The following is a 26,976-nucleotide window of genomic DNA, read 5'->3' as shown; positions in this document are numbered from 1 at the left end:
TCGGTAAAGCGCAGATGACTCAGGTATTCTCCATTTATGGGGATCCCTTTGTCATTCCAGTCAATTTGCCTGAATAAGTCTTCAAGGGTAGCTGTAAATAGTTTAGGTGAGATTGTATCACCTTTTCGGACTCCTTTGCTGATAGGAAATCTGCGCGATGGTTTATGGAGATTGACAGATGCTGTTGCGCTACTGTATATATTATTGAAAATATTTATATAGTGCCCAGGGATTCCTTGTTTTCTGAGTGCGTCGAGTATTGAACATTTCTTTATCGAATCGAACGCCTTCTCATAGTCTATAAAACCCATGCATAGTGGCAGTTTGTATTCCGACTTACTGGGATATTTACCAAATACTGGGATACATACCGCTATTGCAATCCCTAGGTATGACGCACCTCGATTTAATACACCATGCCCTTTGATAATATATTAATAAATAATATAATAATATAAAGACCAGATATATATTTTGTTTTATACAGTTTTATTTTATCTTAATGTTGAAATTTGTCGTAGGCTAACCTTTCCGCTAGTGGGTATGTTATTATTATTTTAAAATAAAACTACAAAATTAAAGATAAACTGCCAATTTAAATATTGACCCCGTGACTTGACAATAATGGTTGAGTAAAGATTGTTTTGGACAAAGTTGTTAGGACTTGCCATATAAAAAAAAAATATGTTTCAATGATAATCTTATCAATTAACATAATAATTAATATTAAATATCCGTATGGTTTCTTCTCGATTTCTGTCAGTACACAACTGTCGTTTGAACTACTTGTGTTGTGCTAAAATTTTTATTATGGTGGTATTTATTTTTTAATATTAAGCCTCCCTGATATCTTAAAACATTTCAAGGTTAGTAACCATATTACTACTTATTACCATATTTAAAAAAAAAACCTAAAATAAATTGCATTTAGATAGGCATTTTTTTCTAAATATTATGTACTTAATATAAAATATTATATTGACGCCATTGATGTACATAATATACTGTACACTGTACAGGATCAAGCGCGAAAAAATCGTTCGAGGGGGTCCATTTTGAAATCAAACAATAATATTTTTTTATTGATTTTTAAGGCGGTTAACAAAATCTTGAAAGTTGCGACTGACCATATTATTTACCATTAGATTTTAGTCGCTTCATTCGCAGAATATCGCAATTTTCTAGGTACATTCTTCATATCCATATACTACGCGCTTTTATTCAAGCAATAAATGTTGTAAAGTCACATCCATACGTGGTTGTAGAATGCGCGTGGCTTTCATTTTGAGGTTAACCGATTTTCAATACGTCCTGTCAAATAGTACTATAAAATGACAACATCGCGCCCCGCTTACTCTTGAAGAATGAGATTGGAGAGACAGTCAGCACTTCTACGTGTAAACAGTTATGGTCACGATAGAATAAACACTATTTCCGACAGTAAATCCATGCACGTGTACAGGCGCTATAACGGTCATAATTATTAGGTCGTTAGTGTCCGTTTCTATCATCCAAACTGTCTTGTCTTTTTGACAACATTATTAATGCAAACATCGCATGGCTCAGATATTTTCACCAATTTATGAATGCCACAGTGGCCACAGGTCTTGTGTGTCGTAGAGTGCCTAGAGGCGTGGGGCCAACCCATGGAGAAGGCTGTTCGACATCCAATTCACCCGGGTCACTATCCTCACTCATGAGGTCCTGACGAAGAAGAAGAAGACGTAATATTACATTTACTTGTCCGGACGCGAAAACACCCCCTCGTGTGCGCGCCTGTACGGATACAATCATCACATTCAAAAAAGTAGAGAAAATAATTAATAGGTCATCTGACGACATTCAGTGGCGGTTTCAGATACGTTACGTGGAGCTGACAGGTGTGAGGTCACCTTGTACAGATTGCATGTGCTATAAACTCTCATTTATTGTTAATCACTCAGTTATTAATTGTCATCTGGCCTGGATGTTATTACACTTTAGTTATTTTTTTTACACCCAGATTGTAAACAATACTAAGCGATTACTTCGTATGATTCTGGAAAACCGTCACTGAGTCCACGTTTAACTTTTTAAGCTTTGACGGCAGTTTTAGTTTATGACTGAATGAGAGGAAAATCATTAAACGCAAGAAATGCAGAGCCCTCTAAATGTATTCAAATATTACCAACATTGAATACGTTCATATAGACGGTATAAACGTAAATATTGAAAATAAAGATTAATAAATAGAAATATAAAGGTCATCGCCATGGACCAAAGTTCTGAAGCAGGGTAGTTTATGGCGAAACGAAATCAATAGGAACGGGAAGGAAAAATTGCAAATTTTAATAAAAAAAAAACACATGATTAAAATAAAGAAATATTTATTCAGAAAATAGAAATTGTATTATTTCTTTAATCAGTTGATTAATTGGAATAAAAGTAAGTAGGTACTTACCCATTTAATGGCGTTGAATTCATTTTACAACGTTTTTATTAGCTCGTATTTTTGTTTATCCGGTGATTGTCTAGTACAAATCTTGCAATAGATTTTTAACTAACCTGCCGACTAGCTAGACATTTGAAACTTTTAGAATATATCAGAACACGATGCCAATGCATTCTTTTAATACTTTTAGCCACCTTTAATCAGAATTGAATTCATTTTCAGTTAATTCTGTTTTGTAGGGAAAATTATTTCAGAAAAATCCGTAAAAAGTAAAAGACTATTATTGGTTACTAAGGGGGTGGTTCTAGCAACAAAATTATTAATATATACGTGCGTTACTATGGAAAGCAAAATGAAATTTCAGTATTCTATATTTTGTTTGTTTTTTTATTTACTTCATATCAAGTACAAGTTTGAGCATATTGAGCATAATAATTCAACAGAAAATTTAAAAACGTTGTAAGTATATAAAAAGTTCTTTTTATCTTGTAATTATTTGGCCTATACAAGTTTTATAAGACATGCAAAACGTAGGGATCGCAGCAAAAGGGTCTATATCTCTATTTATAATACATTGGTATCAAAAGTGATTTTATTGTATTTAAAAGGTATATAATAACAGTATAAATACACAGCATGGGAATTTAATTTTCATAATATCGCCACACTTATCAAAATTGTGCATGTACATGCGATGTACAATTTGATACTTTTATTTAGATTTTTTTAAACGTTTTTATTGCTCTATTACGTGTTATCTTAAAATATTATTTTTAAATCAAGAAAATGCTTATCTTTCAAAATATAGGTAGGTACCAACACATAAAACAATGAAATGGTTTTATTTTTTTCGCTAAGTGTTTTTCATATTTCCCCTGAACATTTTTGTTTTTGCATATAGGCCCTTTTTATAGGGACGCCTTCATAACTTTCCACGTCTGATGAGTGATAAATAACAAACGGTCACAATTACAGATTATTAATTATATTATATTATTATTATATTATTATTATATTATTATTATATTATTATTATATTATTATTATATTATTATTATATTATTATTATATTATTATTATGTTATTATTATATTATTATTATAGTATTATTAATTATTAATTATTCCAATCGGAGTTTCCATAAGGCAGAAAATTAATAACATACAATATACCTACATAATTTGAAAACATCTCATGCATATACATACTATAAAAAATCATTTTATAGAAGAAAATAATTACAAGATAAAAAGAACTTATTATATACAACGTTTTTAAATTTTCTGTTCCATCATATAAACTTGACTAGCTTAAACGATCAAAAAAATTTGTACCTGATAGAAATAATGCTGAAATGTCATTTTGACATGTCATATTGATTTCCATAGTAACGAACGTATATGTTGCTAGGACCCCAGACCCCTAGCAACCAATAATGGTGTCGAAGTAACTTTTCATACAAAACAGAATTAACTGAAAATGAATTCAATTCTACTTAAATATGGCTAAAAGTATTGAAAAAATGCATTGGCATCGTGTTCTGATATATCCTAAAAGTTTCAAAAGTCTAGCTAGTCGGGAAGTTAGTTAAAAATCGATTGCAAGATTTGTACCGGACAAAGAACCACCGGAAAAATAAGAATACGAGCTAAGAAAAACTATTATAAAATTATATATTAAAAATCTATTATATTTAATTTAATATACTAAAACCGAAAGCCAACATTATAACGCAATTCGATAAGCATTTCATGTAACAACTACTAGTTAAAATCGTCGTAGTTCAATAAGATGTCCGTAGCTTAATTGGAAAAGCATACTGGCGCGAATCCAGCAGATACAGGTTCAAGTCCTATAGCGTCGTGGGTCCCAGATTAGAATCCTGGGTCTGGCAAGTACACAATTATTGTTTTTCAATTTGTGTTTGAGTCAGAGTGTGGACCTAATATGTAGAGAAAGTGGCTAACATCCATTTTGCGTAAAAACAAAATCTGTTAATAGTTAAATGTCCACTCTGTGGAGGCCCATATGATCTTATTAGGATCGAATATGGTCTGGATATACATGGGATGTTTTCAAATTATGTATATTCAGTATTATAGAATGTTACATTCTCAAATCGTATATATTATGTCCTATTCGTTGAATAAAAGAAATAGTTTATTAAACATACATACAATAATTATATTGGAATGCAAACAGTAGTATTTTAGTAATCGTAGCATTCTGAATCTTTTCCCGCGAGCTGTTCTTATTCAACACGTCATTCATTTATTATTCATCCTGTTTTACGGTAGGTACTTCCGTTTTAAAACGTAGTTACGTGAAGGCATCCCCCGAAAACAGGTCTATATGCAACAACCAAAATGTTACAGGAGAGGGAAAGCACGTATAAATAAATAAATAACAAAAATAATATCGGTGATGTATGGACGGTAATACAGTCGAACTCGGTTATTACGATCTCGGACATAGCGAGATCTCGGATGTAATGAGGAAACATTCGTTGACATTTTGGTTTATGATTTTCTCCATACATTTATTCACTGTTATAAAGAGCAACTTATCGGATATACCGAGCTAAAATACTGTTAATGTGTCGATAGTTTAAAAACATTTCGACCGTAAGCAATAAAATCCAATCGGACAGGATGCCGCCAGGGTCGGATTACAAATATGACACTAGTTAAGTGTCTAAGTACCTACCTAATTGGTGTTTCGCCGACAATAATGAAAAAGTATCCACGCATATGGTTGAAAAATCCAAGGTTTGTGAAGTCCATAGATACCTTCCAGCGTTCATTACAATAAACAACTTATTTTATAGTTTATGAATGCCATGCTTGTTTCGGGGATTTTTACGATGGTGTTCAGATTTTTTATTTTCGACTTTTTGTTAATGCGACCGCTCATTTTAAAGTACATATTCTCTGATATAACGAGTAACGCTTATAACGAGCAAATTTAGTCGGTCCCATCTTCCTCGTAATAACCAAATTCGACTGATTTTAAAATTCAGTTATTTGACAATGAGCAATCACGAAATCGCTATATATAGAGAACATGGAAATGGTTATCTTATTATTATTAATTATTATCGAATCAAAACTTATAAAGTATTTTAATTAACTGAAAAACAACAAAAATACATTATATTACAACATTTAAAAGATAAATTTACAATCAAAAAACTCTTAAAGCTTTATAATACTTATCAATAACGTTATGTATGTTTTAAAATAATTAATTGTTATATAACATAACACGAGCGTTCATTGAACCTTATTGAAATGTATAAATAAGTCAACTCTTGAAATGCAAAACCGCACGTGTGATTTTATATGATTTTTAATTTTCTGTATTGAACATACATAATTTGAAAACATCTCATGCATATACACACTATAAAAAATCTTTTTTTCAGGAAATGTTTCAAATTATGTATGTTCAATAGAATGTTACATTCTCAAATCATGTTATCAAATCATATTAAATTATTAGCAAGTCTAAGTACGTTATGAAAATTAAATAAGGGAGTGATCCACGACGCCGGTTAGTAATTAAGTAAGGAATTCATTGATACATACCTTTATTTATTATACTAAAACCAATACCCAACATTATAACGCAATTCAATAAGCATTTTATGTAACAACTACTGCTAGTTTAAATCGTCTTTATTAAGTAGGATGCAGTAAAAGCACACTAGCGCGAATCCAGCAGATACAGGTTCAACTCCCGTTGGGTGTCGTATTTTTTTCTACAAAGAGATTGTTTCTAGTGTGTATATGCATGAGATGTTTTCAAATTATGTATGTTCAATAAAATGTTACATTCTCGAATCTTGTGTCTTATCCGTTGAATAAAAGAAACAGTTTATTTTCTGTATGGCACAATATAATCATTTCGCTTGATTTAAATTGATTAAATAAATATTATGTATTTTTCTATGCTTTTTCTTCTCACGTTAAGTGTATGAGTGTAGTGTAAATTTAAAAAATACGAATTTGGGGTAATTTTGAGACGTTAACCTGAACAATCTTTATATTTTAAAAAAAATCGGAGGCCGATCTACTGTTGTATATGGCTCCTTCAATTCTTCTCGTTCCCTTGTCATTTGCTGCCACGTACATCCAACAAATTTATGAGTTCATAATAATATTATGATCTGTCCAGTGAGTTTTTTGGGCGTCCTTTTGATCGCTTAGCCTTCCGTGGGCACCACTGTATTTGTCCAGAGGTTGTCTACTCACTGAGCTACATGTCCAGCCCATGATAAAAATTTTAATACGTACGTGGCATTATAAAGTATAACATGAATTGTCAGAATAATCTGCAAATGTTTAAAAATATAATATACCACAGCGCGCCATCTGTTTGAACGTAAATAAACTTCGGATTATTCGTCAAGGAATAGTGATGTTTTTTCGTATGGACTTTATGTCACGTGACCTCAGTTAGTCTATCGCATTGTATGAAATATGGTAGGCTCCTATCACTAAGCCTAAAACCTTTGCACATAATATTGTTGTCATGACTAAACTTTGTCCTAAATATATAATTAATAGCTAATTTAAAAAATATATTTCTATAGCATTTAATCACATACCAATAAAATATACTTACTTATGCGTCAATGACATTGAGCTACTTTACGAGCTGCTTGTTGGCGAATTTACAATCTGCTTGTAAAAGTACATCAGGTGGCCGTGGTTATAGGACATTTTAAAATTATTCTTTTTTCAATAGGTATAGTATACCTATTATACATTTCAAAATAACATTATATACGTAATGAAATATATGGACTTTGTAATAATTGTTTATTAATTTTAGAGAAATTCTAACGTTTTGCGTTCTGTATTTACCATAATATAATATTTTTTGAGAATCGTGTCCCAGATAACTTTTCTCACAGCCTTCTCCACGGCTTTGCTTCATCTCTCTCGGCATTCAGCAGCACGCAGGATTTTTTTTCAATTTCATTATGAAACTTGTAGTAGACACTCTTGATTTGGTATGTCCATCGGGATAGAACTTTTCTTCGCCCCCTCCGACCTTCGACGTGACCCAAGATCACGAATTTATAATATCATAGCATTTTTATTATAATTTTACTTTATTGCGGAGTTAGTAGTTTTTTAAACTTACTCAATTCTCTGTTATTGATATACATATTAATATGTCAGTTATATTATGTGTAAAGTGAGAGCTTGGTCAGCTTCAGATGTCTAGTTTTGATAAAAATTTTCAATATAAATCTATCACTTAGTTCTAGCGAGAGTTGATGTTGTGATATGAACAGTGCTCGAAATAGAAAATCTTACGAACCGGAGCGCTGAATAATCATTCTAAAATATGAAAGTGGGTTAAATATTTTTCGGATATTATAAGGGAGATATGCCTAGTAATCAGGGTTTCATTTATGCTTGAAGGAGCCCTCAGCTAATACACATTACCCCCCCCCCCCCTCAGCAATACAACATTAAAATATAGTTTTTTTTTAAAAGGTACCTACTAATTTTTTAAAAAATCACTTATTTTTCATCAATTTTCTTAGAATTGGGCTCTTATCTTTAAAATTCTAGAAGCTCGTATATTTTTGTATTCTTTCGCTGCAAGGTTCTTTTGTGATTTCACACTATTTTTCGGGTTCTGTAGACCTACTAATTTTGGGTCCCGGACCTATAGCCCTTTTTGTAAATTTAGCCCTGCTTGTAAGGGTAAATAATTACAAATTTGGAGCACATCTGAAATCCGAACAGCCGATATTATAATATAGACCTTGTAGGACTAATCGTTAATAAATAACATAACATATTCTCACGAATCAGTTCTTACAACTTTAAAAACTATATACCTACATCCAATATTATCTCAATAACATGAAACGGAACGCAATTTTCAAAGAATCCACGAGCCGGAACGGTATCTTTTAGAATTTCACGAACAGGAACGGCGCTCCGGCGCGTTCCGGTCTATTTCGATCCCTGGATATGAACAAAATAATGTTGACCGCTTCCTGCCGACGAGAATCTAACGTCAACTGATGGTTCACTTAAAATTAGTATTAAGGTACATAACAATACTATAAAACTCTTTAAAAGTTTTTAAAATAAGCCTGTTTTTAACTATTGTCTAAGCTTTGATTTAATACAATTACAGGCTGATCAACATTATAAACAAAAATATATTTGAATAACGAATAGTACCAGAAATCATCTGATGCATCATTCAGGAGGAAGATATACCTTTGTCACTATTTTTAGGATAATAATGGTTCTGGTAGGTACTCCTTTAATTAGGGCTTGGTCATTAATTTAGTGCTCTTAACGTTTAGGAACAATTTTGGTGTAGTCACTTTAGTCGATGTCTTTCGACCATGTCCAATCCTAATAAAATCATATGGGCCTCCACAGAGTGGAGGTTTCGTATTAACAGATCATGTTTTTACGAGAAATAGATGTCAGCCACTTGCTCAACCTATCAGGTCCATACTCATACACAAATTGAAAAACAATATGTGTACTTGCCAGACCCAGGATTCGAACCTGGGACCCACGACGCTATGGTCCGACGCTTAAGCCGCGCGACCATCGTGGGGACATCGATGTCTAAGTATCGCAAAAATTTTAGTTCTCAAAATCGCCACGAATCTTTTTAAAATATTGACTGGAAAAAACGTGCTGATGTGCATAATTAGGCCCGTTTCAGACAGTACACCGGTGTCGCGCTCGTATATAATAAGAGGCCTTTGTATTCGATATTGGGGCCTTTGTATTATGTTTATTAATGCCCCAGAGTTAATGAGTCAACGCGTGTCTAGTACACTTTTCTGTCGGTCGTTACATTCTCAAGCCGCCGATACATTTGTTTTTATTACCGCAGCCAGTTTTATGTTCTAATTTATAACGCGAAACTATGCGTTGACTCATTAACTCTGGGGAGTTCATAAACATAATACAAAGGCCCGTTTATTCGAATACAAAGGCCTCCTATATTATAACGAGTGCGACACCGGTGTCCCGTCTGAAACGGGCCTTAGTGCTCGGCCGTAGTGGTCTGGCGGGCGCGGCGCGACGGTGCCTTGCAAAATTAAAACGTATAACCGTGTGTATTATGCCCCAAAAAGACACTGTCTACGAACATTTCACACACGGTTATACGTTTGAGTTTCGCAAGACGCCGCCGCGCCGCGCCTGCCAAGCCACTATGGCTGAGCACATAGTCAATCAATTAATGAGTGGAGCTATTTTACGCGTTGTACAGCTAAATCGCTTGAAGAGTAAAACCTATCTGTATCGAAAAATCACGAACATTGACGGAAAGCCCGGACAACTCCCGAATACCCTATTGAATTTTATGTGTATTTTATAAAAAAGTGTGTTCGATTTTTTGTTATATAACCTATCTAGTTCAGACGGACGAGACGGAGCGATAATTTTATCGATTTTATGAACCGGAACGGCGCACCGTTACGCTCCGTTCCATATCGAGCCCTGACTAAATATCTATCGTATTTATAGCACATTTAAAGCATCAAAAAATGCTGGATCTGGCAAGTAAAACGCTAAATTGGCAACGCTGCTCTGTGGACGCTTATCGTGTTATCATCACCATAATATTTATTATTGAACATAACACATTAAAGATGAAACCGAAGTACATACGACAAATAAATCTCCAGTTTTTACTTGCTTAGAATTTTTAAGATACATTAACTTCCAAATAAATTTTAAATTATTTTCCTGTGACTGCAATATTCCTTTTTTGATTTTCAGATGAATATATTCCTCATCGCCGTACTTCTGACATCGAATGGCCTGTATCAAGTGTCAGGCCAACAGTCCCCGTGCAGCGGCGTTACAGACTTCCGACGGTACGCCCAGTGCTTGAACAATCCACAGCAATGCGCTGGAGGAAGCTGCTCCGCAAACTACTACGTCAGCGTCGAACCGCAGACTATATCAGCTGCTCAACCGATCGCGGTTCCAACGCAAGCAATCACATACTCTTGCGGACCGGGGCAGGTGTACACTCAAAACGGATGCGTGTCGACAGGTGTGTCAACCTGCCAACAAGGCGGATGTGTCAGTAGATCTACACAGTATTCAGTCATACAAGCACCACAACCGAATATAATACAACGAGTGGTTCAGCCGACTATAATACAACAAGCACCCCAGCCGACTATAATACAACAAGTACCCCAGCCGACTATAATACAACAAGCACCCCAGCCGACTATAATACAACAAGTACCCCAGCCGACTATAATACAACAAGCACCCCAGCCGACTATAATACAACAAGCACCAAGGCCGACTATAATACAGCAGGTACCGCAGCAAACTTTCATTCAGCCGATGACCATTCAGCCTGCAATTCAACCGGTGGCTCAGCCGCGGCCTATCATCCAAGTAGTGCAACCACGCAGTCCAATAATCGATCATCCTATGCCACAGATGCAACCGACCATAATCCATGCACCTGCACCTCCCCCTAGCGTAATCGAAAACACGAACCTAGCAAATTATACAAACGTCGTGAACATAACAAACATTGTCAATAGTACAAACGTTCATAATGTAGTGACAAATGTGAATAATACAAACGTAAATAATATAAGTTTAGGATCGACTTCTAATGCTGAAACTGTAAGTGATACCAATTCAAACTCTGAAGAAAAGGAACAATGCTGTATGATAACAGAACCTAATCAATGCACGGAGAGGAATGGTAAGTGGTCTTGCACTGAGAGAAGACATCACGTTTGCGGGGAACAGTGTCATATTGACCAGTATATACGACCGATCACGGTTGACCATCCTGCTCCGCCACCCGCCTCTGCTCCAGAACCGCTTCGCGTCCCATACCCTGTTTACATACCGCAACCATACCCCGTCCAACAACCAGCTCTGCCACCTCCGCAAGCTGTTCAACAACCTCCCATACTTCTCCAACAACCACCAATAATTCGACAAGCATCAATGGTGATGCCCCAACCGCTTCCTCAGATCCAGCGACAAATTGTTTACCAACAAGCGCCTGCCGTTCAACAACCAGTAATATACCAACAACCGATAGCTGTACAACAACCGATAGCTGTACAACAACCGATCACTGTACAACAACCGATCACTGTACAACAACCGATCACTGTACAACAACCGATCGCTGTACAACAACGGATCGCTGTCCAACCGCGAGTCATGTATCAACAGCAAGCCGCTATACAACAACCGATGATATACCAACAGCCGATTCCATATCAACAGTCAGTTGCTGTACAGCAACCCATCGTGTACCAACAGTCAGCTGCTGTGCAGCAGCCTGTCATGTACCAACAGTCGGCGGCTATACAGCAACCAGTCATGTATCAACAGTCAGCGGCTGTACAACAGCCATACGTATACCAACAACCTATGCAAACTGTACAACGGCGGCCGTGTAATCAAATATTGACAGGAATTTGCTAAGGAAATTTACAAATTATTATTAAAGTTTAATTACCTACTTAAAATAACCAATATAAATAATTTTTCAGTGTATATAATTAGAATGTCGTTGAGGTAGTGCCAAAAATGTTGCGTACTTATATAATATGGAGCCCTCTGTGGTCTCCCTATCAACATCGATGAAGTAAGTTCCAGTTTTGACATATAAGTGTGATTTTTCAATAAAACAACCTTCCGAACTGACTCAGTTTGCATGAAAATCAGTGTACTAGAGGTCGTGATAATAATAAATTTGCTTCACTTTCATAATATGTAAGCTTGTCTCTATAGAATGAAGTTTTCTTTGTCACCATTGGGGTGGAACACTATTATCATAAGTAAGTTTTCAATTCTTCTCGATTCTTTAATCCCGAAATCCACGGATTAAAAATATTTGAATGCCGGGATTTTTGGATTAATTTTTGTTACCTAACTGAAGAAAATGGCTAGTTAATACATATTATATATAAATATCTGTACCTAGCACAGAGCCAGTGTTTTTCAAATCTGGTTTCATTCCGACATAAAGTTACGTACAAGATGGTGTAAAACCATAAGTTCATTAACATGTTTTTTAACTTAAAATACCAGAGCGTTGGAGCAGACCTTTTTTTGAGTTGCTCCGCTCCGGGACGTAATACTTGCTCCGGCTCCGCTCCGGGAAAAAAGTTTTAATAAGTATTATATGTATACAAATATTAAAAAAATAAGTAGTTTTAAAATAATCGTCATTTTCATTATTAATTCTATTAAAATAAACCGACATCAAATCGTCTCTCATTATTTGCCTCTTCTGTCAAAAAAGTGAGGCTATGTATCACTCAGCAGTGTTGCCATATTTCAAATAATTCCAGTGTTGCAAAGTGTCAAAATATAGTATTTTCATTGGATTTTAGGACGAAAATTGAATAATAAAAAAAACATCCGGAGCAGTGGAGCACTACAAATTTTAATTAAAATCCCATTGCTCCAGTGCTCCTGCTCCAAGCTCCGCTCCAACGCTCTGTAAACTACACTGGCTCTCGGGTACAGAATAGATATTTTCATATCTCAGAAAAATATAATTACGGGATCGCAAGAACTGTGCATAAAAATTATAAAACATTTTTTACCGATCATTTAAAAAAAATTATATTAAAATTTCACATTGTATATTGTTTTGTTAGCCAAAAATTCGCCTCTTTCTGTTAAATCCCGGGATGAAAATGATGCCCGGATTGCAATCAATAATCACGAGTTGTACCTGAAGAATACTATAAAGAAACAATACATTTTATATCAGAATTGGATGTGTATCTTGTATATTGTGCATTATCTCAGACGAATTAAAGTTATGTGAGACATATATTTTGTGTATTATTTTGTTATTGTGAAAAATTCTACATTTAGTATTACAATGTATAGTTGACGCTGTTTTTTGAAAAAACAAAAGTTTATACCGATCAGTGGCGAAGACAAAACATAACAGCCAGGGGAAAAATGAAACATTAATTTTTGTCGAATCTATTTATGTTAGGTTATGTTAGTTTAGGTCATTATTTTGTTGTACCTAGTCACCCAATCATATTGAACATATTATATTGATTAAGATGAGATATCCTAAGCTTGCCGGCAACACCAAGTTAAGTCCCGTTTATTTGAGGCTTTCTAGCGATTAGGAATGCAGAAATTAGGTATATAATTTGATTTATTATGGCGTATGAAAATCTGATCTATTAAAAATCAATATAAAATTTATATTTTTCCTGAAAGCTCATAGTTATTTTTATCGTTGTTCTGTTTTATAGGGAGACTATAAGAACATATTTTGATTTAACCATATTTATTCTAATTCTAATAATTATCTGCCTGTAGCGACAAGCAGGAATTATTACACCATTTATTATCAAGGTTTTAGTTTTATTTTTTATCTCGGCATGTCAAAGGCCAAAAATTGCGGAAGAATTATTATTAGTTATTTATATAACTAATAATTTTGGCTATATTAGAGTCACCACAAGAAGTGATATCTAATCGTTTTTTTTTTTTAAATATTATTTTTACAAACAAAATACGATAACGTTATAAAAAAGTCTAGGCAGTCTTCCGTGAATTACATATTATAAATATTGACAGATATGTGCCAACATGGTTTCAAATTACAATTAAATATATCATTATTTGACTTATCGTATTTTTAATAAAAACTATTTTTTTTAATATTCAGTTGATAAAAATGTACACAACACCATAGTTAATTGAATATAATATTGTTATAGCACGGATTTACCAGACTGCCATTGACACCAAATATCGTGTTAGGGAACGGCTTCATTGGGAAGCCTTAGCCCAACACGGCAACGCAAAGGTGGAGGTCGCGCCGCATGCCAACTACCGCGGCAATAATGAACTCTAAACAATAACGTTTTAAACTGGTTGAATTTATTCAGAGTTATTTTAACATAATTGACATCGGCAGTTTATTAATTAAATGTTTAATTAACGATACGGCATTTTAAAGAGATCGACAATCATCGCGGGAGCTCCGGCGGACAGACGGTCCTGCCTTCGCCTCCCGGATATCAAGCCCCGAACAAAAGGCTCACAACATCTTTTATAATTTAAGATACTTCATGTTACTGCACTTACTGGCTAACAAAATGGTTTGGCGCAGCCTTTATTAATAAATTTATATATTACAAGATATATTCATATAAGTGATATTATTCCATAACAATATACAAGATTCGACATAATCTGACACCGTCTTTAATTATGGTAAAAAGGTACCTACCTACATTATAGTTAATAACTTTAACTTAACAAAATCACAAAAGATTGTCGCGAAATAATTTATTTGTGACGTATTATTTATATTATTAACATAATTTTTAGATGATACCTGTTTTGATGTTTTTAAAAATAAATAAATACAACCAAAACATTGACAAAACAACTACTTCATGAAAAATAACACACTGTCGCTAAAAACGACATTGATTTTCTGATAAGGAGTGTTTGACAAGTGGTTTCGAATTATCTAAGATTTTTTTGTTTTATTAAGTAAAATTAATCAACAAAATGTCGGCATAGGATTTTTGATAGATATTTTGATAGATAGGATTTGGATAGATACAAATGCCGGCTTTTGGTATTTAATTTGGCCCTCGTGAAATTCTTTTCACTGATCTAGGTAGGCATGTTTCGGAGTTGTTCTGAATTATATTTATGTAATCTGTTAATGACTGTGCAGTCTAGAACCAAACAGCCGAAATGGAGATGGGCGGGGCACATCGCTCGCCGAAGGGACGGCCGCTGGACAAATGCCGTCATCCAGTGGCACCCAAGGGGCACGAAACGGCCACAGGGTCGCCCTAAAAGCCGCTGGATTGACGAACTGGTAAAGTTCGGCGGAAATACGTGGCAGCGAACGACACAGGACCGAGAGAGTTGGAGAAAGCTTGGGGAGGCCTTCATCCAGCAGTGGATTGACCACGGCTGATGATGATGATGATATTTATGATAAATGAGTTTTCTAGAGTCATAACGCACATATTCCAAAAATCGAGTTTTGAAACCACCAGACCACTGTTTTTTTGTAATCAGTAGAAAAGTATTGAACTCCCTTGAATATGAATAAGTCAGTGAGTCGATTTACATTTTTTTTAAATATATATAATACTCATAAGAGTCATAAGGCTGCAGACACATAGCACACTATGAGAAATAGAGCTCCCTGATTCGTTAGAAAGGCCTTGGTGATAGTACTCACATTACTCATTAAAAAATGTGAGTTATGACACCAACAGTCAATTTTGTCAAATATTTTCACATGGCTTAAAGTGACTTTTGATAGCCAACTATTTGTATTTATATAGATTAATATCTTCATCTTCTTATTGTGCCATCCCCTAGCGGAGGTCGGCCACCATCAAGGCGATCTTAGCTTTGTTGTCTGCTACCCGGAACAGTTCAGTGGAGCTGCACTTGTACCAACCACGGAGGTTCTTAAGCCACCGGCGCCGTCCTCTGTTACGCTTACCATTGATCTTTCCTTGAATGACAAGTTGGGGAATGCTGTACTTTTGTCCTCTTATAATGTGGCTGAGGTACTGTAGTTTCCTGGTTTTTATACTACGTAGAACTTCTTTCTCGAAAGCTTCAAGTCTCCGTGGCATCTTGGTTTAGCGTCCATACTTCCATACCATAGAAAAGAATTGAGAGAACATAACAACGTACCATACGCAGTCTCAGACCTAGGTTAAGGTCTTGATTGCTAAGGAGGCCTCTCATTTTGAGAAAGGCGCTCCTTGCGATCTCAATTCTAGTTTTTATTTCCTGAGACTGGTCCCATTTCTCATTGACCCATGTACTTAAATATTTATAATGAGTCACACGTTCGATTGGTTCGTTGCTAATTTGTGTTGGCGTCTGGTGTATTATTCTATTATAGGTATTATAGGTATTAACCTTAAAATAAAAAAATGCAAAATGTGAGATATATCTCTAAGCGACTCAAATGGCATAATAAATTAGATCAGGGATTCTTAACTGTGGTCGCTGGCGTATTTGTGATTTAGGATAATAATAGTGGACGAACGCCGGATTTCTAAATAAACAAGATTGTTATAATTAGTACTGTGTTACTTGTTAAATTATCAGTGTTAAATAATTTTAGGCCTAAACCATTTTTCACCAATCATTTTTTTACCATCCTAGGAAAATGAATAAGAGAATTTATCGCCAAATTATTTATGCAAAACTATAATATTCTAGTTTTAAAAGATTTTATAGAGCTAATCATGTGTGATATAATTATATCAGAATGTTTATTTGCTTCTTGTCTCTTTATTGGAGCCCAGCGGCAAACACTATTTTTGAAAATAGCCGATATACAGGATTATTTCGAGTGCTTAAAGTCAGACAACGCTATCTACAAAAAAGTGTTTTTTTTTTTGAGATAACGTTATTTTACATTTATGGCTACATGGTAGTCAAACAACGTTATGTCAATCTTTTCTAATTTCTTATTAAATCGTCAGTAAAGTTTAACGCTGACTACATAAGTTACCCTTGTTTTCATATTTTTTTAAAACTATCCCTATTAATTTTAACATCATCATAAGCAAGATAAATGTACAATACACAATAAATTATAAAATATTAACATTAGGTATTAAATAAACATTTCCCTTGTTGAGTTACAAGAATCTAAAATAACGATTTTTGGCTCTCCTGTAAAGTTGCACTTTTGTAGATAGTGTTGTTTGACACTAAGCCCTCGATTTGTTAGGTTAGCTTAGATTATCATTCTTGAATTAATGAATGTAAATTGCCACAGTTCCCGCCTGGCTTCCGATAAACAAACTTGTACCATTTTTCGCCTGAAGTTATGGTTAGTATCTACCTTAGTATTATCTAATAGGTAATTATTGTTTGAATGTTTGGCGTTTTTAAATTAGAATATCTTTAATCTCTTCCAAAACATCAAAACATCGCCCAAGAGCTTTGCCCTCATGTTACCATATTTATTCTTTAGTTATCTCACGTTATCTGTATTTTAAATAAGGTCAGCGTGTTAGTAATTATTATCTTTTTCTACGAGGGCTTTAAACATTATTTGTGATAACGGATTTGTTCGAATATTGTTGATTATTACAACGTTTTTCTTATGTCGTATTCTTATTTGTCCGGTGGTTGTTTGTCCGGTACAAATCTTGCAATCGATTTTTAACTAACATCCCGACTAGCTAGACATTTGAAACTTTTAGAATATATCAGAACACGGTGCCAATGAAGTTTTTTAAAACTTTTAGCCATCTTTAAGTAGAACTGAATTCATTTTCAGTTAATTCTGTTTTGTATGAAAAGTTATTTAGATATCATTATTGGTTGCTAGGGGGTCCTAGCAACTAAATTATTAAATAATATATACGTGCGTTACAATGGAAATCAATATGAAATGACATTTCATTATTCAGTATTTCTATCAAGTACAATTTTTTTTGATCATTTAAGCTAGTCAAGTCAAGTTTATATGATTCAACAGAAAATTTAAAAACGTTGTATTTAAAAAGTTCTTTTTATCTTGTAATTAAATTCAGATTGACATTCATGACATGTTCAAGGGATATTATTTTGACACATCTTGATGAATGATACAATGATAATATGTAAATTACGTAAAGGTTTCACCAACCTTGCAATGGGAAATGATTCCATTCTTGAAGGCCATCATTGCTGGAGCACCATCAGTAATAATTATTGATAATATATTGGGCGTATGTGCGCCGTTGAGCACCAGTAGCGAAGGGTGGAGTTAGGCTGTTAAGATCCGCCATAAATAATGCACATAAAGCTTTGTTAGTCATACGTATTTGTTTTCTTTTATTTTGTTAACTGTCAATTCATGGTGGAACTGCATTGTATTGTTGTTTTTATTTAATAAAACGCAATTTTTTTTATAGTACTTATTCCACTTTAATTAATATATTAGGACCGGTTTCGTCCGCCTCAGTAGGAATTGGTATTCAGTTGAAAATGTCCCACTGAGGCGGACGAAACTGGTCCTAATATATTAATTAAAGTGGAATAAGTACTATAAAAAAAATGCGTTTTATTAAATAAAAACAACAATACGTATTTGTTTTTATTGAACTAAGACTACAATTTACAGATAATCTTGGTACGTTTTTAAAAACAATTAAACCCTGCCTAACGAAACCATAATAGTTTTGGTATAATTTGGGCGATACGACAAAATTGTGCACAATGTTTCATTCATACTTATTTGTTTTCGTTGGCTTAAGAATAGGTACATATTATTATAAATAGGTAGTGTTTGTTTATTTTTTATTTTAATTCATTAAGGCCTGCCTAACCAAACTATAATAGATAACAAATATTAGTCTATCTATAAAATATCCAGAGTTATGTATGATTTAATTGAATAATTTTAGATATTTTATAGATAGACGAGTATTTTGAACTATTATCTATTATGGCTTGGCTCTCGTAAGAATTTTAAAAACTAACCAATCTGTAAATTGTAGTCTTATTCCAATGAAAACAAATACCTATGACTGACAAAGTTAAGTGTGCACTATTTATGGCGGATCTTAAAGCCTACCTCCACCCTTCGCCACTGTATGGGCACAGGGTTATGAACCCCAATGTTATTATTATTGTATTTTTAAAATGATGTACCGTATAATGGAAAACATTATTAATTTTCAAATAAATCGAGTTTAATCAGTTACGGATTTAGGAATGTAGAGGCCCGATTCACCAACTAATTTTGTCCCTCTCCCCAATGATAAAAACTAAAATAAAACTCATAAATGACATTAAAAATAATTATTATTCAGGATAACAGTGACGACACACGTGTACTAATCGATTGTGTACTAGTGTACTAGTCGATTGGCTGGCTATGGCCTCAATGATGTATACCGATGCCAATAGGTATACTTCTAAAAAATGTTGAGACGCCACTGTCCAAGAAAGTCAGCAAATCCTATCTCTAGCCTCCGCGTGGCGTCCCCCGGGCAATGCAGATAATGTGCTGTATAACGCAACATACTATCTGTAGCTAATAGAGAAGGGTGCAAGGCGAAACTCTGGCGCCTTAAAACGAGAGACCTTTGGCTACGGGAAGGATCACCCAGACAGAAAAACCACACACCAACCCGTCTGGACAGCGTGGTGTGTTATGTCCAAAACCTTCATATGAAAACAAAAACTTCTAGAACCCGGCCTTCATTCTCCGGAGGCCAACCTGATACTGATCACGGCAGCGATCAGCGAAGGAAGGCAGAGGGTGCTAAAAATCCCCGGAGACCCGGAAAAGGCTGCCAACAGATGACCATTGCTACATATAACGCAAGAACATTGTCCAGCGATGCCAAACTTGTAGAGTTTCAAGAAGAGCTCCGGAATATCCACTGGGATGTTGTCGGACTCAGCGAAGTAAGGCGTAAAGGTGAGAGTATTATTACTTTACAAAGCGGACATGTGCTGTACTCCAAAGGAACCGATGAAGGACGCACGAGCGGTGTTGGATTTGTTGTCAACAAAGCCTGGAGGGACCGCATAGTCGAGTTCAACTGCATTTCTGACAGGGTCGCAAGCGTGATACTTAAAATCAATGCTAGGTACCGCATTCAGATTTTGCAAGTATATGCTCCGACACAGAGTTATCCTGATGAAAAAGTGGAAGAGTTTTACGAGGAAATAACATCCTTGAAAAATAAAAGTAAATGCCACTTCAACATCATAATGGGAGATTTCAATGCACGTATTGGATCATACCAAAGAGATGACGTAGCGGTCGGACATTTCGGACATGGCTCAAGGGATGGTAGAGGGGACATGCTTGTGGAGTTTGCTGAAACCAACAATCTTCACATCATGAATTCCTTTTTTCAACATAAACCTACACGTAAATGGACGTGGAGAAGCCCGACAGGAAGGACCAGCGAAATCGATTACATCCTCACTGACAGAAAATATACATTTTTAAACTGTAAAGTGATCAATCAGTTTAACACCGGCAGTGATCACCGGATGGTGAGATGTAAGATAAGATTGAACGTCAAATCAGAAAGATCCAAACTGCAGAAGAAGTCAAATGCTCGCGTATACCTGCAGAACAATACTGAATTCCAAAATGAACTCAAAAATGCACTATCGGCTTTCTTAGATGAGAACGAAACCGTTTCCCTATCCAACGCGGAGGATATAACGAATATTATTCTACAATGTGCAGAAAAAATAGGCGTAAAAAACTCAGAAGTTACACTTTCCACCAAGCTTTCGAAGGCAACATTGAATCTTATGGAGCAGAGAAGGAAAACCAAGAGCGATAGACAGGCACAAAACGATATGGAGTTTTCATCACTTTGCAAAACCCTTCGAAGGAAGATTAGAGAAGACCTTCGTAAATTCAATGTAAACCTCATACAAGCAATTGTGAAAGCAGGCAGAAGTCTAAACAAAAACAAGCAATGCTTGTCGATAGGAAAACGTCAAATCACAGCACTAAAAGCAAAAGATGGTTCTATCGTCAGAAATTGGGAACACTTGTTAAGCCGAGTTGAAAAGTTCTACAGCGATCTCTACAGTGATGACACTGACAATACGACTATAGACTTAGATCTTCAGAGAAATGGAAATTCGGAAGACCATACTCCCGAAATTACATCCTGGGAAGTAACCCATGCTTTAAATTACATGAAAAGTGGGAAAGCCCCCGGGGAAGACGGTTTAACGATAGATATCCTCAAAAAAGCAGGAAAGGATGCAAATGAAGTACTTGCACAATTGTTCACAGCCTGCATATGCAAAGAGGATGTCCCAGAGGTATGGAAAAATGCCAGCATTGTCATTCTTCACAAAAAAGGTGACAGAGAAGACCTAGCAAATTATCGTCCAATAAGTCTACTCCCTATTCTCTACAAGACGTTCACAAAAATTCTCTCAAACCGTCTGCAAAATGTACTAGACGAGAACCAACCGAGAGAACAAGCCGGATTTAGAGGAGGATACAGCACTATGGACCATATCCAAGTCGTCAGAGAAATCATAGAGCGGTACCAGGAATACAAACTGCCACTATGCATGGGTTTTATAGACTATGAGAAGGCGTTTGATTCGATAAAGAAATGTTCAATACTCGACGCACTCAGAAAACAAGGAATCCCTGGACGCTATATAAATATTTTCAATAATATATACAGTAGCGCAACAGCATCTGTAAATCTCCATAAACCATCGCGCAGATTTCCTATCAGCAAAGGAGTCCGACAAGGTGATACAATCTCACCTAAACTATTTACAGCTACCCTTGAAGACTTATTCAGGCAACTTGACTGGAATGACAAAGGGATCCCCATAAATGGAGAATACCTGAGTCATCTGCGCTTTGCCGATGACATAGTAATTTTCTCGCAAGACTCAGAAGACCTCCAAAGCAGAATGCAGGAACTCGCTGAAGTAAGCAACAAAGTAGGTTTGAAAATAAATGTAACAAAGACGAAAGTCATGTTCAACTGCTTTGCAGGCCAAAAAGAGATCCTCATCAATGGCACTCAGCTCGAACAGGTGAAAAGCTACATCTATCTGGGACAACAAGTATCTATAGATGGATGTATATTTGATGAAATTGTTCGCAGAGTAAAGCTAGGCTGGAGTGCTTTTGGCCGCCTGAATAATGTCTTCAAAAGTGACCTTCCACTGTGCCTAAAGCGCAAAGTGTTCAACCAGTGTGTGCTTCCCGTGATGACATATGCGTGTGAAACATGGGCCCTAAGTAAAAGAGAGATCCAGAAACTTAGAGTAGCACAACGTGGTATGGAGAGGTGCATGCTGGGCATAACGCGAAAGGACAAAAAGAGGAATGAGTGGATAAGGAAGCAGACAAGGGTTTGCGATGTAATAAAGTTTATTAAAAGCCTTAAATGGAGATGGGCTGGACACATAGCTCGAAGAAGAGACAATCGTTGGACAAATCTAGTCATCCAGTGGTATCCAAGAAGTACAAAACGTCCACAAGGTAGACCTAGAGGCCGCTGGATCGATGAAATGATAAAGTTCTGCGGAAGTACGTGGCAACGCAATGCACAGGACCGAGAGAAGTGGAAGCAACTTGAAGAGGCCTTCATCCAGCAGTGGATAGATTCAGGCTGATGATGATGATGATGATGATATTATATTATATTTCATGTTAGTTGCGGGAATTTTGTTACGTGTTGAATAATATTTTAAACTAAATTTATTAGAAATATGTACGCTTTTAGATTTTGATATAGTTTAATAAACGCTTCGAGGCCCCTTTTAATTAATCTTCTAACGAATCGATTGCATCATTCGCGTCAAAAAAAGTCGCATCTGTGTGTAATATTCCAGCATTTTACGGAATGTGTACGGTGTTAAACAGCGCCATATTTGACCCCGTACTACAGATGCATATTTTACGAGGCCTATTGAAATGGGTAAGATTTGACAATAAAATTGGTAAGTTGGAACACAAAATTGGTATGTTGGCAACGCTGGCCACCTAATGCCGTGAGGGATGGAGTCAAGCGTCACCAGGCCTTAGGCGGCCAAATCATCCGGTTCAGTCGTGAGCTCCCGACGAAGAAGAAGAACCGGTGGCGGTTTTACTGACGCGGAGGCCCGAGGCGCGGACTGATTTTGACATTCCCTACGATGAAAAAATTACCAATCAAGTGTTAGTTTTCCTACGAGGGTCTCATAAAATCATCATCTTTATTTAACACAAAATGTCAAATGCCTAAATTTAATGAATTCAATAATTCAATCGAGATGACAAAAAAGTATCTGAGATGTGAGTACTGCTTACTTATTTCTACATGACGTATATCTATCTGATAAGCGATATATTTTATCATGGATACTCACGTACCACATGACACTTAGATATAAATATGAAAGCCAGCCGCCATGGACCAAAGTTTTGAAGTCAGCTTAAAAGTGTAGGGCCCTACTAATCAATTATTAAATCCGTATTATTTAATTCTGTCAATGGTAACCAGACACCTTCGAATTTAATTTATTAAATATTTATAGGTTAATAGTAACTGTGCACATTATGTAGGTACCTACAAATTTTGTACCACGTGCCTTTTTCGTTACTGCCCCGGACGTTAAAATACCTTGCTACACCCCTGATCAAATTGTTAGTTTCAAGAGAAATCAAATAAATTAAAAATTTGTTCATAAATAGATCAATGCACATAAGCAGCAGTTAGATTAATATAATGTTGAAATTTGTCTCGTGTATTCACTATGTAGCATTTTATTTGAAGATAATTAGTATGGAAATATTTTTGGATAGTATAGTCGAATTTGGCATTTTTTTGACAAATAGATTAGAAGCGATTCTCATAGATGGCGTACTTAACATAAAATGTCATCACATTTTTATTTATTAAGTGTCATTGTTTAGCACTGGACATTTTGTAGTCAATGTTTTAATAAAACAAAATATTAAATTTAAAAAAAAAAACATAACGTCTTTTATAACAGTATAATATCATTTGTAATATCTAATATGCACTTCTTCACAACTTCACCGTGAAATGTTGTATCGGAAATATAATGTGGTCGTATATTAAAGACCGTCTAACCTCTTTTGGTTGTATAGTACCTACTGAGATAGAATTCACGTCTAAATAAAACACGGTTCTTGTCAGTTTAAAGGAGGCCAGCGGCAAACATTTTTTGAAAATAGCAGATATACTGGATTATTTGTTAGGTTAGGTTAGATTTTAATTCTTGAATTCATGAATTTTGCTAAAATCAGCTATGAAAATTGAATTAATAAATGTTCATTTTGAATCTAATAAAATTGGAGACCGTATAGTAGGTACCTATACGGTCATCTCTTTCCGATAGAAAGCTCACGGTGAACTGTGCTACGGTGAAATGTTTTATGTACAATTTACATGTAACCACATTATATATAGTAAAAAGTCTATGACAGATTTACAAAACAAATGAAAAATAGTGTTGCTTGCATTATAAATCAATTGTGTCCACAGTGAAAAATTAGTTACATGAATACAAATTATTGAGAGATAAAAAAAATATCTCTTTGACTGTTGATTAACTACAATATTAATTTAATTATTATAAAAAAAGTTGGATAAAGTGGAACTCACTATCCGGATGATACGTGAGATCGAGTCACACTTGATTCAATTTTTTTCTAATTATGGTATGTTTCTAAGGTTTTTCAAAAGTATGTGTGTACAATAACCATTTGGATTTTGGATTGTTGTCCAGTGGCGGATTTACTATAGAGTTAAAGCGGCTAAATCCCGACTCACGAAAGTGAAAAAAAAACATAGAAAATCCTCCAGCTTTTCCCTTTCCGTACACATTTTAGGAGATTCTTAGAGGATGTGGTTTGCATCCAGTATTTCTCCTCCACATGGACATGTTGAACGGCTAACAAGACCAAGCTCAAAGAGACTGCCAGCGACGCCACCATGTCCAGTCAAGATTTGACTGGTGTAATGATCTGGAGTCAAAGCAGTTATCTCCATTTGCCATTTGATATTTGAAAAAAAACGTATATGCGTGCCTCCCTTTGGTGGAGGCATCCCATTTTTTCTGCTAGGTCAAAGGCCCCCTTGTGAAAATTTTGCCTATACGATAAACCGCCATTAACTGTTAGAAACAAACAGAGCATAGCTCGCGAGGATTTTTTATGCTTTCATTATTTTTAACAATATCAGATGACATTATTTGGTTCATGAAAAACCAACTTTTCGGTCAGATGTTGCAGTATTCGTATCTGTTTTTTGCAATTTACAATGTGCCGCCCCTTAGCAACGCAAGGCCTGCCTACCCTCACGGGACGACACTGAATTAGAAGGTTTCAAAAGCTGAATCGAAGTACTTTTTATACATTAGGAATTTTAAAAAAAAAAAGCTGTGGAATATAAATATATACAATGTATTTGGGCAAAATCAATTTATAGTATAATTTCTTTTATTTTGTTAACATGTCAATTCATGGTGGAACTGCATTGTATTGTTGTTTTTATTTAATAAAACGCAATTTTTTTATAGTACTTATTCCACTTTAATTAATATATTAGGACCGGTTTCGTCCGCCTCAGTGGTTGAAAATGTCCCACTGAGGCGGACGAAACCGGTCCTAATATATTAATTAAAGTGGAATAAGTACTATAAAAAAATTGCGTTTTATTAAATAAAAACATCAATTATAGTATAATGTTTATACTGGAAATAGGAGAAAAAATTGAATTTCTTGTATAAATTTTATTGTAAATATTATGAGTATTTAAAGATTGTCTTCGTGCATCAGTGTGTATAATTTAAAAAAAATCTAGACTAGGTAATTAGCCAAGGCGAAATATCATTTTACATACTGTCACGAAATATAAATATATTAACGCATCACTATTGGCCAAAATCGATCAATGTTAATTAGCACTCTCTCTTATGGCATTAGAGCCTGAATTATTAAAAATAATGTATTTTGATGAAATAATTATTACAAAATTATCATTTTTACGTAATTTTCAAATATTTTTTTGGGTTCCCAATACATATTTAATTAACCCATGGCCCCCTTCAATAGTAAATTTGGCCCTGTTTTTGTCTAACGTCTTTGGATTAGCTTTCCATTAATAATACTTTGATTCAAACGAAATTGCAATAATACGTCAGGGTTGATAGATCCACAAAGAAATAGTAAGCGTCTATATTTAAAATTAAATTCAAATTTACTAAGTAGATACGTATGCTCATGCTTTATAGGGAATACGCCGTGCTAGTAACAGCGATAGGTTTCTTCTTTTCAGGATTTGCCATACTATAATATCCTACCGGAGCCCCAAACTGCTGAATGTCCAGCATTGTCATCGTCTGCTTGAAGAACCTGTCTTGTTCCATTCTTATCTTTGTGATCGCGTTCGTGTATCCCTCGCCGCAGCTGCTGATGTATTTTCCTCCCTGTCGCTCCAGTACAGGGCTGAGGCAGGTATACAGGACTGAGGTAGCCGCTTGCCTTGGTGTCCTCACGATGTATTTCAAACTCGCCGACCAAGAGCCAAGTATTTTTAATACAGATGCAAACAACTCGCTGCCTGCGATTCCAGGGTTGACGGCGTTACTCCTCACCGGCATCTCATAATACACGAGACTTGTGTCCAAGCGGTGGCTGAACAAGACCTGAAAAACAAGAGGAATATTACAGTTGAGCAAATGGCTGACATCCAATTCTCGTAAAAACAAAATCTGTTAATACAAACATCCACTCTGTGAAAGCCCATATGATCCTATTAGGATCGGACATGGTCGGAAAAAATATAAACTAGTGATTCGTAAGCACCAAAAACATAAAATGTACTACCCAGTGATGGTTTAGAGGTTTACATATTATTCAATGTGTCAAAGAATAAATAAATTGAATAAATTTGAATGAAAAGGCCTTACAAATTTTGATTGTATTTAGAACTATATATTTGTGTGAAAAGACGTTCTCATCAGTTACGGCAATTAAAACCAAGTACC

At 35.2% G+C, this 26,976-nt stretch overlaps 2 protein-coding genes across 6 annotated transcripts in view; one reads left to right on the top strand and one right to left on the bottom strand.

Moving 5' to 3' along the window:
* Positions 1-26,976, bottom strand: part of LOC147066824 (polyprenol dehydrogenase-like) — a 656,880-nt gene that overhangs the window by 563,121 nt on the left and 66,783 nt on the right. For 2 of the 5 annotated variants that reach the window (XM_085953831.1, XM_085953829.1), the window contains exons 3-4: positions 26,290-26,634; positions 22,889-23,110 (exon numbers count right to left, since the gene is read on the bottom strand). In XM_085953831.1, coding sequence (XP_085809957.1) covers positions 23,024-23,110; positions 26,290-26,634 — 432 coding nt within the window. In that variant the 3' untranslated portion in view covers positions 22,889-23,023. Of the gene's footprint in view, positions 1-22,888; positions 23,111-25,370; positions 25,509-25,638; positions 26,635-26,976 lie in introns of those variants that run through there. The other 3 variants (XR_015071461.1, XR_015071460.1, XM_085953832.1) reach the window with 3 other exon arrangements.
* On the top strand, positions 762-13,276 carry LOC147066825 (uncharacterized). The gene is made up of 2 exons (XM_085953828.1): positions 762-866; positions 10,213-13,276. The coding sequence occupies exon 2, from the start codon at positions 10,213-10,215 to the stop codon at positions 11,908-11,910; it is 1,698 nt and encodes a 565-aa protein (XP_085809954.1). The 5' UTR covers positions 762-866; the 3' UTR covers positions 11,911-13,276.

The sequence above is a fragment of the Rhyacophila brunnea genome, unplaced genomic scaffold, assembly GCF_057557595.1.
Source record: "Rhyacophila brunnea isolate RB1 unplaced genomic scaffold, BYU_Rbru_1.0 scaffold_4, whole genome shotgun sequence".
In the NCBI taxonomy this organism is placed as follows: domain Eukaryota; kingdom Metazoa; phylum Arthropoda; class Insecta; order Trichoptera; family Rhyacophilidae; genus Rhyacophila; species Rhyacophila brunnea.
Note: the sequence above shows the minus strand (reverse complement) of the source record. Positions and strands in the feature narration are given on the sequence as shown.